The following is a 14,325-nucleotide window of genomic DNA, read 5'->3' on the forward strand; positions in this document are numbered from 1 at the left end:
TCATATTCCGGCTCCGCCTCCCAGCCTCACTCTGCGGGCAGCGCGCGAGGGAGCTGAGCAGAGAGCTCAGGGGAAGAGCTCCCTCGCCAGCCACCCAGCCTGCCCGCCAGTGCCGCCCTGCAGCCACTGGACCACCAGGGAATGGGAGAACCCCCCCACCCCCAGCATTCCCAAAGGTAAGGAGACGGGGGGGGGGGGGAGTAAATAAAAAAAAAAAAAGGGTTAATGTTTGTGTGTGTGTCTGACTGTGTGTGTCTGATAGTGTGTGTGTCTGTTAGTGTGTGTGTGTCTGACTGTGTGTGTCTGACTGTGTGTGTCTGTTAGTGTGTGTGTGTCTCACTGTGTGTGTCTGTTAGTGTGTGTGTGTCCGACTGTGTGTGTTTGTTAGTGTGTGTGTCCGACTGTGTGTGTTTGTTAGTGTGTGTGTGTGTCCGACTGTGTGTGTCTGACTGTGTGTGTCTGTTAGCTAGTGTATGCGTATCTGTCAGTGAATGTGTGTGTATTTAGAAGGCGGGGGAAGGGTTGGGTGGGGGTGGCGCGCGCGCGGGGGGGGGGGGGGGTGTCTGAGTTTTGTCCTGCCTAGGGCAGCACAAAACCAAGATACACCGCTGATAGTCACCAAAGCAACTTTAGCTTAATGAAGCAGTTTTGATGTATAGATAATGCACCTGCAGTCTCACTGGCCAATTCTCTGCCATTTAGTAGTTAAATCACTTTGTTCATACAGCCCTAGTAACACCTCCCTGCATGTGACTTGCACAGCTTTCCTAAACACTTCTGGTAAAGAGAGATCTAATGTTTACACTTCCTTAATTGCACAGTCTGTTTAAATAAGAACTTCTTAACTCCTGCTCTGTTAATAGCTTAAAATACATTGCTCGGGATTCCTGTATGTGATTACATTTCAATTAACAGAGCAGGAGATAAAAATTCAAAAGTAAGTTAACCTTTAATTGAAAATGATTTGAATGAACTTCTAATTGAAAATGAAACTTTTTTTTATGCAGGCTTGGGAGGTGTCGCTAGGGCTGCAGGGAAATAAACAAAACTGATTTGACTCCTAAATGGCAGAGAATTGAGCAGTGAGACTTCAGAATCATAATCTATACACAAACCGCTTCAGTAAGTTAAAGTTGTTAATGTCCCTTTAATGAATAAATCCTTTGATCAGTCAGGATTTTCTCCAATATCAAACATGTCCTTTTATTTTGCTACAGAGACCTTATTGGTCAAATTATTTCTGGAACCATGACTAGCTTTCCAGTAGAAATGGAGGAGGCAAGCACCGTTACACCTGGTGTTTGATTAATGCTGCCCTTAATATATAAATATAAAGATATATATATACTATAACATTATATTATATCACTCGACTCCAACGGCTACTCAACACTACTCACTGAAAAGTAAAATATAGCCCTGGTGAGCAGAAAGTCACCTCTGGTCAGTGTGGACAATCCAGGCTTGCAACGGCTGGTCATTTTTAAGGCCTGGCTAGAAGCCTAAGACATATCATTTTAACCCTATTATATTGTATTGGAGATTGGGAGGGCTAGATGAGCCACTTAGTAAACAGGGTAAGCTGAAACTTTGTAAGCCGGATCAGTCTGGAGTCTGGAATTCAAATTTAAGGCCCAAAATAGCTCAACTGTAAAAATCACCCAAATCAAATCACGCTATTTGGCCTTAAATTTGTAATGAGATTTGATTTCCCTACAATTCTCACAATAGTAAATTATCCTGTAAGTAGCACCAAATGGTGACCCCCATCTCACCGCGTACTCTTCATGTATTCATCCTTGGTTTCTTTCTTTCCTCGTTGCCGGGGTTTGAGGTTCTGAAGGGTCAGTGAGTGAGTCTGAGTGCACCACTGAGACAGCGTGACCAGGAACTAGAAAACAATAACCAATGGATTGTCAGCTTTGGGACCATTTGACAAGTGAAGCTAAAATGACACATAGACAGGAAAGGGGGAGGGAGGTTCAGCACATCCAAAGAACCAAATCCACTAAAGTTTCTGTGCAGTATAGTGCGAGGGCTGGAGGCTATTAGTGCACACTGCATGGTTTTTGCCATAATGTTTTCAAGCAGGTTCCTCTGTCACCCTAAGCTCTCTCTTTCTGATATTGTTATGAGTTTCACATAAGTGTGAGCTGCGGTAACGTTTGGCTGCGCTGAGTTGCTTCAGTCCATTGTGGTGGTGTCTGTAAGGGTTCATAAAGGGCTGCACCAATAACCTCTTAGCATTGTAATTGTAGTGGTTATGGTGCTTAGAGTGTCCTGTTAAAAAAGCTTAAGGACATCAGGAATTCTGTACAAAAAAAGCTCATATTGGAACCTTTTACTGCGATGCAGTCAAAGATGTACCAAAATAAGTGTTTAACTAGAAGACAGACAGGCAGGAATAATTTTACAAGAGCGTCAAGGTGTTATTGCAAATAGCTTAAGCTTTTTTTTTTTACCAGTTTTTTTTCTGATTTTAAATATTGTTTTTCAGATTTCCTAAAATCCACTATTACCGTACTTGTATTTTATCATGGTAGCAATTTAAAATGTTGGGATAAAGCAGTGATTCCCAGGAAATATATTAGTTAAGTATCATGAACAGCACCCAGGGGCACAAACCAGCTGGATATCCGACACATTCTTAGCCCAAAAACGAGAGTGATTTAAAGAGACATTTAAAGTGCAGTCAGTGTATAAAGTACTGTGTAATTGGATATTGATTTCTCTGAATGACATCCAGCCCAAAAGTGTTGTTAAGAGAAGCCATCCGACAGCAGAAAATGCAGCAAAGTACGGGTTAGACTCGCTAGCATAACCATAAAAGACATACGGATATATAAAATAAACTGAGCATACACACGGAGAATGGTAGATTGTACTTTAAAGATTAAACCTTAAAAGAATATTTAAACTATGAATATTAACAAGAAGGGCGGACATCAGGGGATCCCGTCTTTATACTGGGGAGCAGTCCAACTTCTTTTATTAAGCATTCTGCACCCCTTGTTTTACCTCTATCCATGCAGCAGGACGTTCTACAGGGAAGATTTATCAAAGTGTTCTGCTCTTAAAAAGTCATCTTGAGTTGAAAAAGTAGGGAATTTGCTATGGAAACCAGGGGGACGACTGCTGACTCCTCTCTTTTACACTTTTTAGATAAATACCCCAAAGAATCTTCTATGCTCACGGACTAGCAGTGTGTGAGGACGACTGGTCTGCGGAATATGTGGAGGGGAGGGCATAAAGGACGACAGTCATGGTTAACATTTAGTTTTGAGGAGAAATCTTTATTGAAGTAACTTGCAGGACACAGAAACCAGATGGTAACTCTTGTAAAGTAAAATAACTGGGAGTACATAGACTATTACAGACATCCCAGCCCACCCATCTAATTGGAGACAGGTGGGACATTCTAATCTGTCAATGTCAATCATTACTCTGAGAGTACATTCATTTATTTTAGAACAAGTTAGTAAGAGGCATCCTCCAACTTCCATGAACTGTTATTATTTCATATCCACCATCAGTATGAAATAAATAATAAGCCAAATCACCTCAACAATGGTGGCAGGCACGTCGACTGCTCCTGCAGCGCTTTACAGAACCAACACTAGAGGGCGTAGATATGGTTGTCGTGCAGTCAAGTGCGTTAAAAGGGAATGTGGTTAACTAGTACTTTCCACATTTCACTCTTCAACTTTTCATTTATTCTCTTTTTTTCACATCTAGATTATTTATAGAGGATCAACCGTGTCTTTATTAAAATAAACATTATTTATCAAAACGTGGCTATATTTCTTCTAATTATTTTTATGAGAAATGTGTCCCCTTTAAAAATGATTATTGTGTGAATGCACCTTCCTTGTTCCAGTATCAGAAACTTAGTGTGCTTGCCATGGAATTTAATTAAACAGATACTTTGAGTCAGCTAACGGTGAAGTGAACACATGGTCAATCTACTAATCTGCGTGAAAGATTGTGTAGTATATAAAATCAGTTACAGTAAATAAATAAATACTTAGAAGAACCCACAGAATATGAAAATGAGGTTAAAATATTATATGAGGCATAAGAGAGGTTTCAAGAACATGTGGGGAGCATATTTAGTTTGTACTGGCCCTCATAATTTCTGATGATAGCCAACTATGGTACAAGGGTCACAAATAGATAAGCTGATGAAAATACCAGTCAAAACAGTTATCTCACCTTCGCAGACACTCTTGCATTTTCTAAGAACACCCGAGTCCATACGGCTGGATGCCTGGCTACAAACTTCCAATCCCTGCTGACCTCCGCTGCCCGCAGCAAAGTCTTTGTATCGAGGTAGGTGAAGATGCAGAACAATGCCGCTCGCATCTTCAAGATTTCAGGGCTGATGACTTCATTAGATCGAGAAGGACTCCCCTTTTCTGGCCTCTGCATTCGACCTTCACAGCGACCTAAGGGCAGGAATTCAGAAAAATGTAAACACCAGCATGACCTCACCAATAGTGTGCATGGACCACAATGTCATCAAAACCTCTATAATCCAAGCTATTGGTCGGTGAAGAGAGCTTCTTCAATGGCACGTTGCATTTACGATCACAAATGTACTTATAGCAATCAATCATTTATTTATTTTCATTAAAACCAGTCATGGAAAAAATCCCTTACCTGGCCCTCCACTCCCCCACCTTGATCTAATCAAAAAGGTGGATGTTAAACCCACCGCCAGTCCACCCCACGCTCCTCCTCTGTTGTGTCCCGATTTGCCACAATCAGGGCAAAACTCCAGCGTGAAGGTTGACATGCTGGCTTCATTGTCCAGTGTTCCAGCATCTGACCGAAGTGACGTTACATCACTCCGTTTCTATACTCCCGAGCAGTCCCGGGGAGTAACTATAGCAACCACAGCACACGCTATGGGTGGAGAGCAGAAGGACCTCCTGTGGGAGATCTCTTCTGCTCTCCCTCAAGGAAATGACAGACCGATGGAAGAAAAAAATAACTATTTTTACCTAAGTTTATACATCTGCTAGCAAAACTGCTAACACAATGTAAAGAGGGAACTTTCAGCTCTTTTAAAATATCTAAAGTCGTTTTCATGAGAGCTTCCTTTTAACAGTTCTTACAGAGCACTCTAATCCCATCCTACTGCCATGGAAGATTTAGATAAAGAATGGATGAGTCCAAGCCCATGTGAATCTACTTTGTATTCTGAATTAAATCATTTATTTTTTCTGCTGCTTACACCTCTTCCTTTTTTTTATTATTATTATTATTATTATATTTTATAAAATGCTTTTCAATGGATACTCCAAAGCATTCCCTTGACTTTGCTACACAATCTGTTTGCCTTTAAATCATCTGAAATAACTCAGAATTCCCCATTTTCCGAAGAAAATATCAGCAAAGGACCATTAAGTCTATAATCCATTTTTGTGTCCTAGATGCATAATTTAATACGTTAAACTGAAGCTAAAACATTGAGCAAGACAAGTAAAGGATTAAAATAGGTTGAAGAACATCATGTGAGTTGCTGGGTTGAAGACAGATATCTTGGGAGGAAACGTTCTCCTTGCTTATTGGATGCCAATCATTCTGGGACTTACCCCCCTCCCCCGAACATTGCAAGGTGTCAGGAACAGAAATCTGCCAGAATTGCCCAGGACAAAAATGGCTCACTGTCTGATTTAGTGAGTGCCATTTACTGACAATTTTGGAGAAGAATGGTGATCTCATGAACTTGTTATAGTTTGAGTGTCTTGTGGTTCTTGGATTCATCAGATATTTTGGAGAATTGATTAAAGTTATACACTGACCAACAAAACAATGTAAGCTTATTGAAGCAGTTATGGTGTATATATCATGCCCCTGCAGTCTCAGTACTCAATTCTCTGCCATTTAGGAGATAAATCACTTTTGTTTGTACAGCCTTTGCCACACCTTCCCTGGCTGGCAGTGACACAGCCTGCATGAAAAAAATGGTTTCAGATCTTACTTTAGACGTCCTCCTGCTCTGTAAATTGGAGATAAGACATTCTAAATGAAACAAAATGTGCTATAAAGGAAGTGTAAACATTAGATGACTCTTTACAGGAAGTGTTTAGGAAAGCTGTGTCAGTAACAGCCAGGGAGTGTGACTAGGGTTATATGAGCAAAGTGATTTATCTCTTAAATGTCAGAGAATAGAACAGTGAGACTGCAGGGGCATGATCTATACACCACAACCGCTTCATTAATCTAAAGTCATTTTGGTGCTTAGAGTGCCAACATATACTTTATGTCTATCTCTCTCTTCCATCTCTTAACCCACTCTATCTGTCCATTTTACCAGCCAAACTTTAAACCCTTTCCATCACTAATCACAAATTCTAAAATGCTATCATCTCAGTTTTTGTTTAACCCTCACCCACCCTTCTAACTAACAAGCAGAACTTGGCTCATGGTATGCTATCTGAGACAGAGAAAAGATGGATTTGGTAAGACTAGACGAAACAGTGCATTAGCAGGATAATTTGCACTGTCAGGATATTTATATCGGCAGACATTTTGTGCTATGATAGAAATTAAAAGTGTATATTGTCAGAGTCACTCAGAACAGAGCAGACTCCATTTTGGATTTCAAGCTAACAAAGAGACACATAACATTTCTGTAACTAGCCTGAACTAAGGAATGCATTATATAAACAAGGCAATGAGTCTAACAGAGAAGGGGGATGGAATACTCTTCTTAATGTTAGCTTCACACAAGAAAGCCAGACTCAGTAATTAATTTTACTTTCTAAATTTTACAAGATCCCATTGTAAGTGAAAGGTAAGACTGAGTTTACAACTATCATTTTAGAAATTACAACATAAATTGTCGACACACTGTCTGGAGAAAACCCAAAGAAACGCTTTGAACTGACAAGTAAATTTAAGTTATGTGGCCATATAGATAAGCCAAATGACATCAAAATAGCCATCAGGAAAAGTTAACTCTTTTCTGGATAGGAAGGTTTAGTGAGACGAGACTGCCCTCTATGGACCAAATACCTAAATTGCTATATGCAGGGTGACCCCACCTTCAGTTTCCTATTGGCTTATCAACTGATGACGTACAGAGAGTCTGGCCCTTTAAAAGTCAGGATCGCAGGCTAAGTGAGAGAAGCAAGTGAGTCAGAGAAGAGTCAGTCAGAGTTGAAAGAGAAAGTTGGGCTTCCAGATTCGGACATGCAGAAAGATCTATGACAGACAAATACTCTGAGGCTAACACTCAAGCAACACTTGCATATTTCCATGCAATCAATCATACACGCATTCAAGTTCCTGGGACTATCTAAAAGCATCTGATGAAAACATCTATTTAACTGGTAATTACGCTGGTTTTATTTAATTAATCTAAATTAATTAAAAATCTAATAGCGTGATATATGACTGGATAAATGACGGTCAGATTTTAATATTTAGAAATCTTAGTTAACTAAAGAATATATAGTTATAAACATTCCATTCTGCAGGTGTAATTAAGAGTAATTACCGTATTTTTTGCTCCATAAGACGCACCTCACCATAAGACGCACCTAGTTTTTAGAGGAAGAAACCCAGAAAAAAAATATTCTGAACAAACTGTCCCATAGTCTTTCTTACTATGGGACAGTTTGTACAGAATATTTTTTTTCTCCCCTGTCCCATAGTGTCCCCCCCCCCCTCCCATAGTCTTCTCCTCTCTCCCATAGTCTTCACTCACCCCCTCCCCATAGTCTTCACCCACCCCCTCCCCATAGACTTCATCCACCCCCTCCCCATAGACTTCATGTCCCCCCTCCCCATAGACTTCATCCACCCCCTCCCCATAGACTTCATCCCCCCCCTCCCCATAGACTTCATCCTCCCCCTCCCCGTAGACTTCATCCCCCCCTCCCCATAGACTTCATCTCCCCCCTCCCCATAGACTTCATACCCCCCCTCCCCGTAGACTTAATCCCCCCCCTCCCCATAGACTTCATCCCCCCCCTCCCCATAGACTTCATCCCCCCCCATAGACTTCATCCCCCCCCTCCCCATAGACTTCATCCCCCCCCTCCCCATAGACTTCATCCCCCCCCCATAGACTTCATCCCCCCCCCTCCCCATAGACTTCATCCCCCTCCCCATATTCTTCTCTCCCATACTGTCCCCCTCCCCTTGTCCCATAATTACTCACCTGTCTTGCAGCGTTGGCCGGCAGCACAGGGCGCACCGCGGTAGTGGAACTTGAATTTCATGTTCCGGTTTCCGGCGGGACTGAAAGGAAGTGCGCACTCAGCTTGTGCACACTTCCTTTCAGTCCCGCCGGAAACCGGAACATGAAATTCAAGTTACACTACCGCGGTGCGCCCTGTGGTGCCGGCCAACGCTGCAAGACAGGTAAGTAAAGCTTCATATTCGCTCCATAAGACGCACAGACATTTCCCCTCACTTTTGAGGGGAAAAAAAGTGCGTCTTATGGAGCGAAAAATACGGTATATATTAATGTGATTTATCACGTTAGCATACCGTTATTTTTATCCAGGTGTATTGATTTGCTCTAAAATAAGATAAGATATCTTTTTAGGCAAATTAAAATTCGGCTTATAGAATCTGGTAGATTACTCTTATTGGATGGTTCCAGGAAATGATTAATGAGCTGGTTTAAATGTTATTTTAATTAAAATTATATGAGAATACGTATTATATGCCTAGGAGGATCTAACCAGCGTTGAAAGGGTTATTAGTGAACTGCTAGCCAAGGTTTAACCCCTTAAGGACCAAACTTCTGGAATAAAAGGGAATCATGACATGTCACACATGTCATGTGTCCTTAAGGGGTTAATGGCCTTTCGCTGCGCTGTGTGAAAGTTTTTTTTTTTCTCTAAAGTACCCTCATTAATCTTGTCTTGACAATTGACTGTGTTAGCCATTGAACGTGTATAGCCATGTCATTGTATTGCATATTCATGTTATACTAAATATTCATTGATTATTATCACGCATGTTACATATTTTTATTTAATTTGTCACAATACATTGTATCTATTTTTATACCAAATTGTGATTTTATTTATACTTACATGATAACGATCTTTGGGATCTAGAGAATTGAAATAGTGGGCAATTCTCGACTGTTTACTATTATCATCCCATAAATATCCCCACAGCACTGTGCACAAAGTAATCCTTAGGTTAACTTTTTACATGACTAGCCAATCAACAGTACTCTTTTGCTTCCATTCGAAGACCCCACCTTCTACACAACCTTAAAATGGACGAGTATGAAAACATATATATTTATATTGATTTTGTCAGCATTCTTGACAGAGGCCCGGAGACCCTTTCCATCAGCCGCTATGTTAATCCAGTTCAGGCTATGTTTTACTTCAAACTGACATATAATGAAGCTGTTCACTAGCTAAACTTAGCATCCATCTGCTGTGTGCTGTGTTTTTATATTAAATGACCAGAAATGTTTCCTGCTGTTTAAAGCCATGCAGGATTTAAGATTTAGTTTGCTCATCATTTCTCACCTTTTGGCCGGCATCCTCCTGACATTCTGTTTGAGTTGAGCTCAGCGGATCCATAACTCTCCTGTTCCCAAACCTCAGCCTCTGATTCGGTAGTCCTGGATCCCACATCAGAGATATCGCCTTCCTCCCCCTCGGTGCTGTTACGGTATGGCCGACGGTGCCAGTTCTGGATAGCCTGCCGGCGAAGGCCTGAGCTCTGAGTATTATTATTCCTTTCAAAGCTGCTATCTAACGCTTGATTATTTCTTGAGTATCGATTCTCCAAGCTGTTGTCTGCTGCTACCAGCTCTGCTCCACCATCACTATCATAACATCCGGAGCTCTGTGACATGGTCTTCACTCTACCCGATGCCCTGGGAAATTTTTAGGGTCAGCAATAGTTACCAGCCCATCATCAAAAAATACATAAAAACACAGACAAAGCATAGTTTTTAAAATATATCTCCTATGTCATTGAAGTTACTTACAGTGGAACTGACCCTACCAATTCTCACATCACTGGAATGTACCACAAACAACGCACAGTTTATAGTTTAACTGTTTGTAACAGTTTGATGATATATCTTTGTTCACATGATCTATCTTTTCTGCTTATAGTATTTCCCAGCATGCACTTCCATCACAGTGTAATAATCACCACTTTTCGCAACACCAGCTCTTTTTATTTTAACCCCTCATCCTTTTTAGACCTTCTTTCTATCTTCTCTTTTCATTCTCTGTTTTTTCTCATCTTTTTCCCCCCTCCTCCCCACACCCCATTTCTCTTAGTCTATTCCACACAACATTTTCCTTGGTCTATTAAACTACTTTCTTTTCCCTCTCTAAGGCAATATGGTCCTACAGTCCACCAGTGCATGCACCTCTGGAGCTGACATGTTTAGACATAGGCGAACCTGAATCATTAAATATTTTGAATAACAAAACAATGTCTCACCCAATGCTGGAGGGAGGCCTTTGATTGGCCACTGAATATGAGTTCTGAGTAACTGATCCGGCTCCAGTGTGTCTCTCTCTCTTTGGAAGTCAACAGAGAAAACAGTCATATTGGGTAATCTCTTGTTTTACCATTATTCTGCTAATTAAGGATTAGCTAACAACACATTGCAGAAAATACTACAGGATATATGTGCAGTTGGTGGTTGTTATAAATGATTAGCTATGCAGTGTAGGATAGTCCTTTGTTTCTATAAAAATATATCTGCTGGCTGAGTGGACAGCAATAGGTTGTAATTTACAGTTTCCCAACGCATTTTGCATCTTGTCTCCAGCTACCTGGTGTCTAGAGATAGAATTATGAAAATGGAAAGTGCATGAATGAAGATACATGGCATCTCTAGCCACTTGGGCGTCTATTGCTGGTCTAAAGGACACCATACCCCTGTCAGTGCAGAAATAAAATAGTAAACACAAACTTACAAGTTGTAAAAGAGCCAAGTAATAAGGAACCCGCAACTAATTTTAATTCAAACTTTAACAATGATTATACTTAATATAAAACAGACTATATAGTGCTGGAATAAGGTTTCATTGCTAGTCTCTGCCACGATTTTGCTGGTTCGTCTGAATAACCCGAAAAGGATCTGCCTCGGACAGTCTATCATGTTTCAAGCTGACCACAAATATAAGCTGAGAAAGCGGAGATAGAGTCTTAGGAGGAACATATCAAGTCAACCTGTTGGAACAAGAAAAACTTGGCTACCGTATTGTAAGGAGAATCATTGCTCCTTTAGGATTTCAGACTTGGAAAGATTTGAATCCCAGTTCTGGGAGGTGCAGGCTTTTATTTTTTAGGTTCTATCTATCCTTCCTATTCCAAGAACAGCATTTTTGCGTAGTCACCTAACCTTGAGATGAACACACTGAGAATTCATGAAGTTGTAAGATCAGGAAGAAACTCCCTAGATTAAGTTTGATCCAGACACTGGAATATGTAAACAATTCTTTCAGTCCCTGGAAGATCAAAGGGAGCGGTGGGAAAGGGTAAGGTGTTGTGGGGATGTAAATGGAGTGAATGCGATGTTGGAGGCCATAAATGGTCACCAGGATGCACACCTAATTAATAAGCATTCATTAAAGTATTAGAAGTATTAGAACAATAAACAGTACAAAAGACAACAAAAACACAAGAAAACAGTGACAACTAGGGTAATTACTAGACAACAATATGCCGCAAAAATCCAACAACAGCCTACCAGAGCAGGACACGAGCCACAAGAACCCCCAACGTTTCGAAACAACAAGTGATGCCTTTCTCAAGGGAAGCCGTTAAGGGGAGTGAATTCCTTGGATATGGTTGTATATTGATACCCTTCCATATACAGATTGTTATTGATATGGAAAGAGTAACATTATATGGGAGTGTAAATGGTGCTTAATGACCATGTTTGTGAGGATATAAGTACAGATAATTTGTTTGGGTATATAAGTAGTTGGGACTTGTTGAGCAGATTGTGCACACCCACTGACATAGCATGCTTATATACACACATCCAGGACCGTGCAAATACTGTGTGGCCCAAGCTGTGTGTCCTACACTCTTTCTTTAATTTTAACTTCCTAAATGGTCACCTTATGTCCCCAGGAGGACCTATCCAATCTGTTTACTGTAAGATTTTCCCTGCACAGGGTTAGTGAGACTTACCTGTCTGGGTGCTGCCTTGTACCCGGGGACGCTGCCCCTTCCTAAACTGCCATTAGGGGTGCTTCCACAACTACTGATGATCTGCAGTTGTTTCTCGGCCCTGTCTGCCCGGTCCAGGAGCTCCTCTATGAACTGCTGCAGCCGCACTTTAGCGTTGGCTTCACGGCTTGCGGTCTCCTTCAGGAATAGGTCAATTTCCACCACCTCCCTGCAGGGCACAATTACTGGACATTTAATATTCTTTACATGAAGGCTTGTGACAAGCTTATAGGATGGATGAGATGTACATAACCAATTAATATAATCTGAAACCAACTCTACTGGATGAATGATAACACAGAATATAAAATGATACTGTCCATGAATTAAATCTAGGAGCTATTTGTGAATACAGTAGTTAAGTTGTGTTTTTCAGAGTATGCCTCAGAAATTGGAATCCAACCAAGATATGATTTCTTATAACATGTTGTAATGAATGGATATACATCAACTATAAGGAATTTTTTAGGAACACTCTAAACAGCTCCACTTGCTAAAGTGTTTTATGTGTAAGGATGTGATCTATTTATTTCATGTTATAAGCATGCCAACTTAAATAGAAATGGGCACTGTTATAAATTAATCTTGTTACAACATCTCGACTGTCAGGCAGCAAGTTCTGTTACTTCCCGATCGTTTGGCTTAGAGTAGCTAAACTCAGAGGAGAGCAATTGCCCAGAGCACCTACGTTGTAAAGACTTCTCGTTTTCAATGAGCCAAAATGTAGTTTGTGATTGGACAGCTACAGAAACTCTGGGCTAGGGAAGGGATAAGCTTTGAGCAGCTGCAGACATTAGATCTGCAGCTATTGCAAGCTAATATGTTATATGCTCACAAACAAATTAAATGTATAATCTCTTTGGGGTGTATCTATTTCTTTTTTACTTTCTTTTTTTTTTTAATGGAGTGTTCTTTTAATCAGGTTTTACATCTGATCAGATTCTATGCTAGCCTGTAGTCATGTGCAACAAATAGAGGCCAGTGATAGGTTGAATGTTACAATATCAACAGAAAAACACATATTATAAAATATCTATGATTGTTTTATTAATTTTAAAAAAATCAAAGAAAGAAGAAAAGGTCATATCTAGTCAGATATCTCATTTTATGATATGTCTGGGTGTAGACCACCCGATACACAGTCCCTTTAGTGACATAACACATGATAATATATATATAAAATCCCATTATTAGATGTATGAATGAGAGCTGTTTGCTCTGTATTGTTCCATTATTTCTCTGTGCAGGGGTTAGTTATAATTATCACAGCTAATACTAATAATTCATTTTTATGTGGAGTTTTCTTCTCACTAGGACTCAAAGAGCACCCTGTTGGGTTTAACCAAACAATACAGCTTATTTGGCTTTGACACCCTGCTTTCTATATATATATAGTGGTCTTGTCTTAGTTAGTTCTTATTTTGTTTCTTGTCTCATGTGCCTGCTCAATGACCATAATGGGGAAGCATTTCCTTCAGATTTACTTATATTGCTTATTAGTATCCCGAGTAACCCCGCTGTGGACCTGGTGGTCTTTTCTGTGTGCATACTAATAAACAGCCCAAGCTTGACATAAAGTCTCATGTGTCACTAGTAATAACGTTGCTGCTGTCGTGTCCCTCTCACTGCTCTTAGCACGACGAACCCAGTTTTAATCAGTAGGCTTCGTTTCTAGGTGTCCACTCTGGACAACTAGCCTGTCCGGTTCCAAGCATGATGACCTGCTACATATACCCATATTCATGTGTTGGCCACACTTAACTAACATTGGTACTGCTGGGTATATGGTGTATGTTTCCACAGCAGCGTTGTTTTTGTTTTGTTTTAACGCCTTCTTCTAATTCGAATCTCTGAATCTTTTTGCCTGCATGTCTACCTACACCTGCGTACATGACCGGTTTGTTTATTCATGCATACCAAGCTTGTCCACCCTATAGGTGTTTATACCTGCATATCTACATTTTCTTTTGATATCTTTAACATTTAGAGACATTTCTCCTATCGTCGGATGTGGCTTATTGTTAAACTCGATATTAAATCATATTTATTCCTCAGTTCTAAGTTCTACAACAAGTATCATATCTAACTCCATCCTGTCTTTCAGTCTGTTACTGCATGTTGTCTGTCTGTCAT

The 14,325-nt window shown here is 40.4% G+C and overlaps 1 protein-coding gene across 1 annotated transcript in view; it reads right to left on the minus strand.

Annotated features, from left to right (window-relative positions):
• Positions 1 to 14,325, minus strand: part of FBXO41 (F-box protein 41) — a 144,806-nt gene that overhangs the window by 28,207 nt on the left and 102,274 nt on the right. The window contains exons 3-7 of the mRNA XM_063457545.1: positions 12,154 to 12,361; positions 10,447 to 10,526; positions 9,513 to 9,865; positions 4,213 to 4,445; positions 1,776 to 1,891 (exon numbers count right to left, since the gene is read on the minus strand). Coding sequence (XP_063313615.1) covers positions 1,776 to 1,891; positions 4,213 to 4,445; positions 9,513 to 9,865; positions 10,447 to 10,526; positions 12,154 to 12,361 — 990 coding nt within the window. The remainder of the gene's footprint in view (positions 1 to 1,775; positions 1,892 to 4,212; positions 4,446 to 9,512; positions 9,866 to 10,446; positions 10,527 to 12,153; positions 12,362 to 14,325) is intronic.

This window comes from Pelobates fuscus, chromosome 6 (genome assembly GCF_036172605.1).
Source record: "Pelobates fuscus isolate aPelFus1 chromosome 6, aPelFus1.pri, whole genome shotgun sequence".
Classification (NCBI taxonomy): Eukaryota; Metazoa; Chordata; class Amphibia; order Anura; family Pelobatidae; genus Pelobates; species Pelobates fuscus.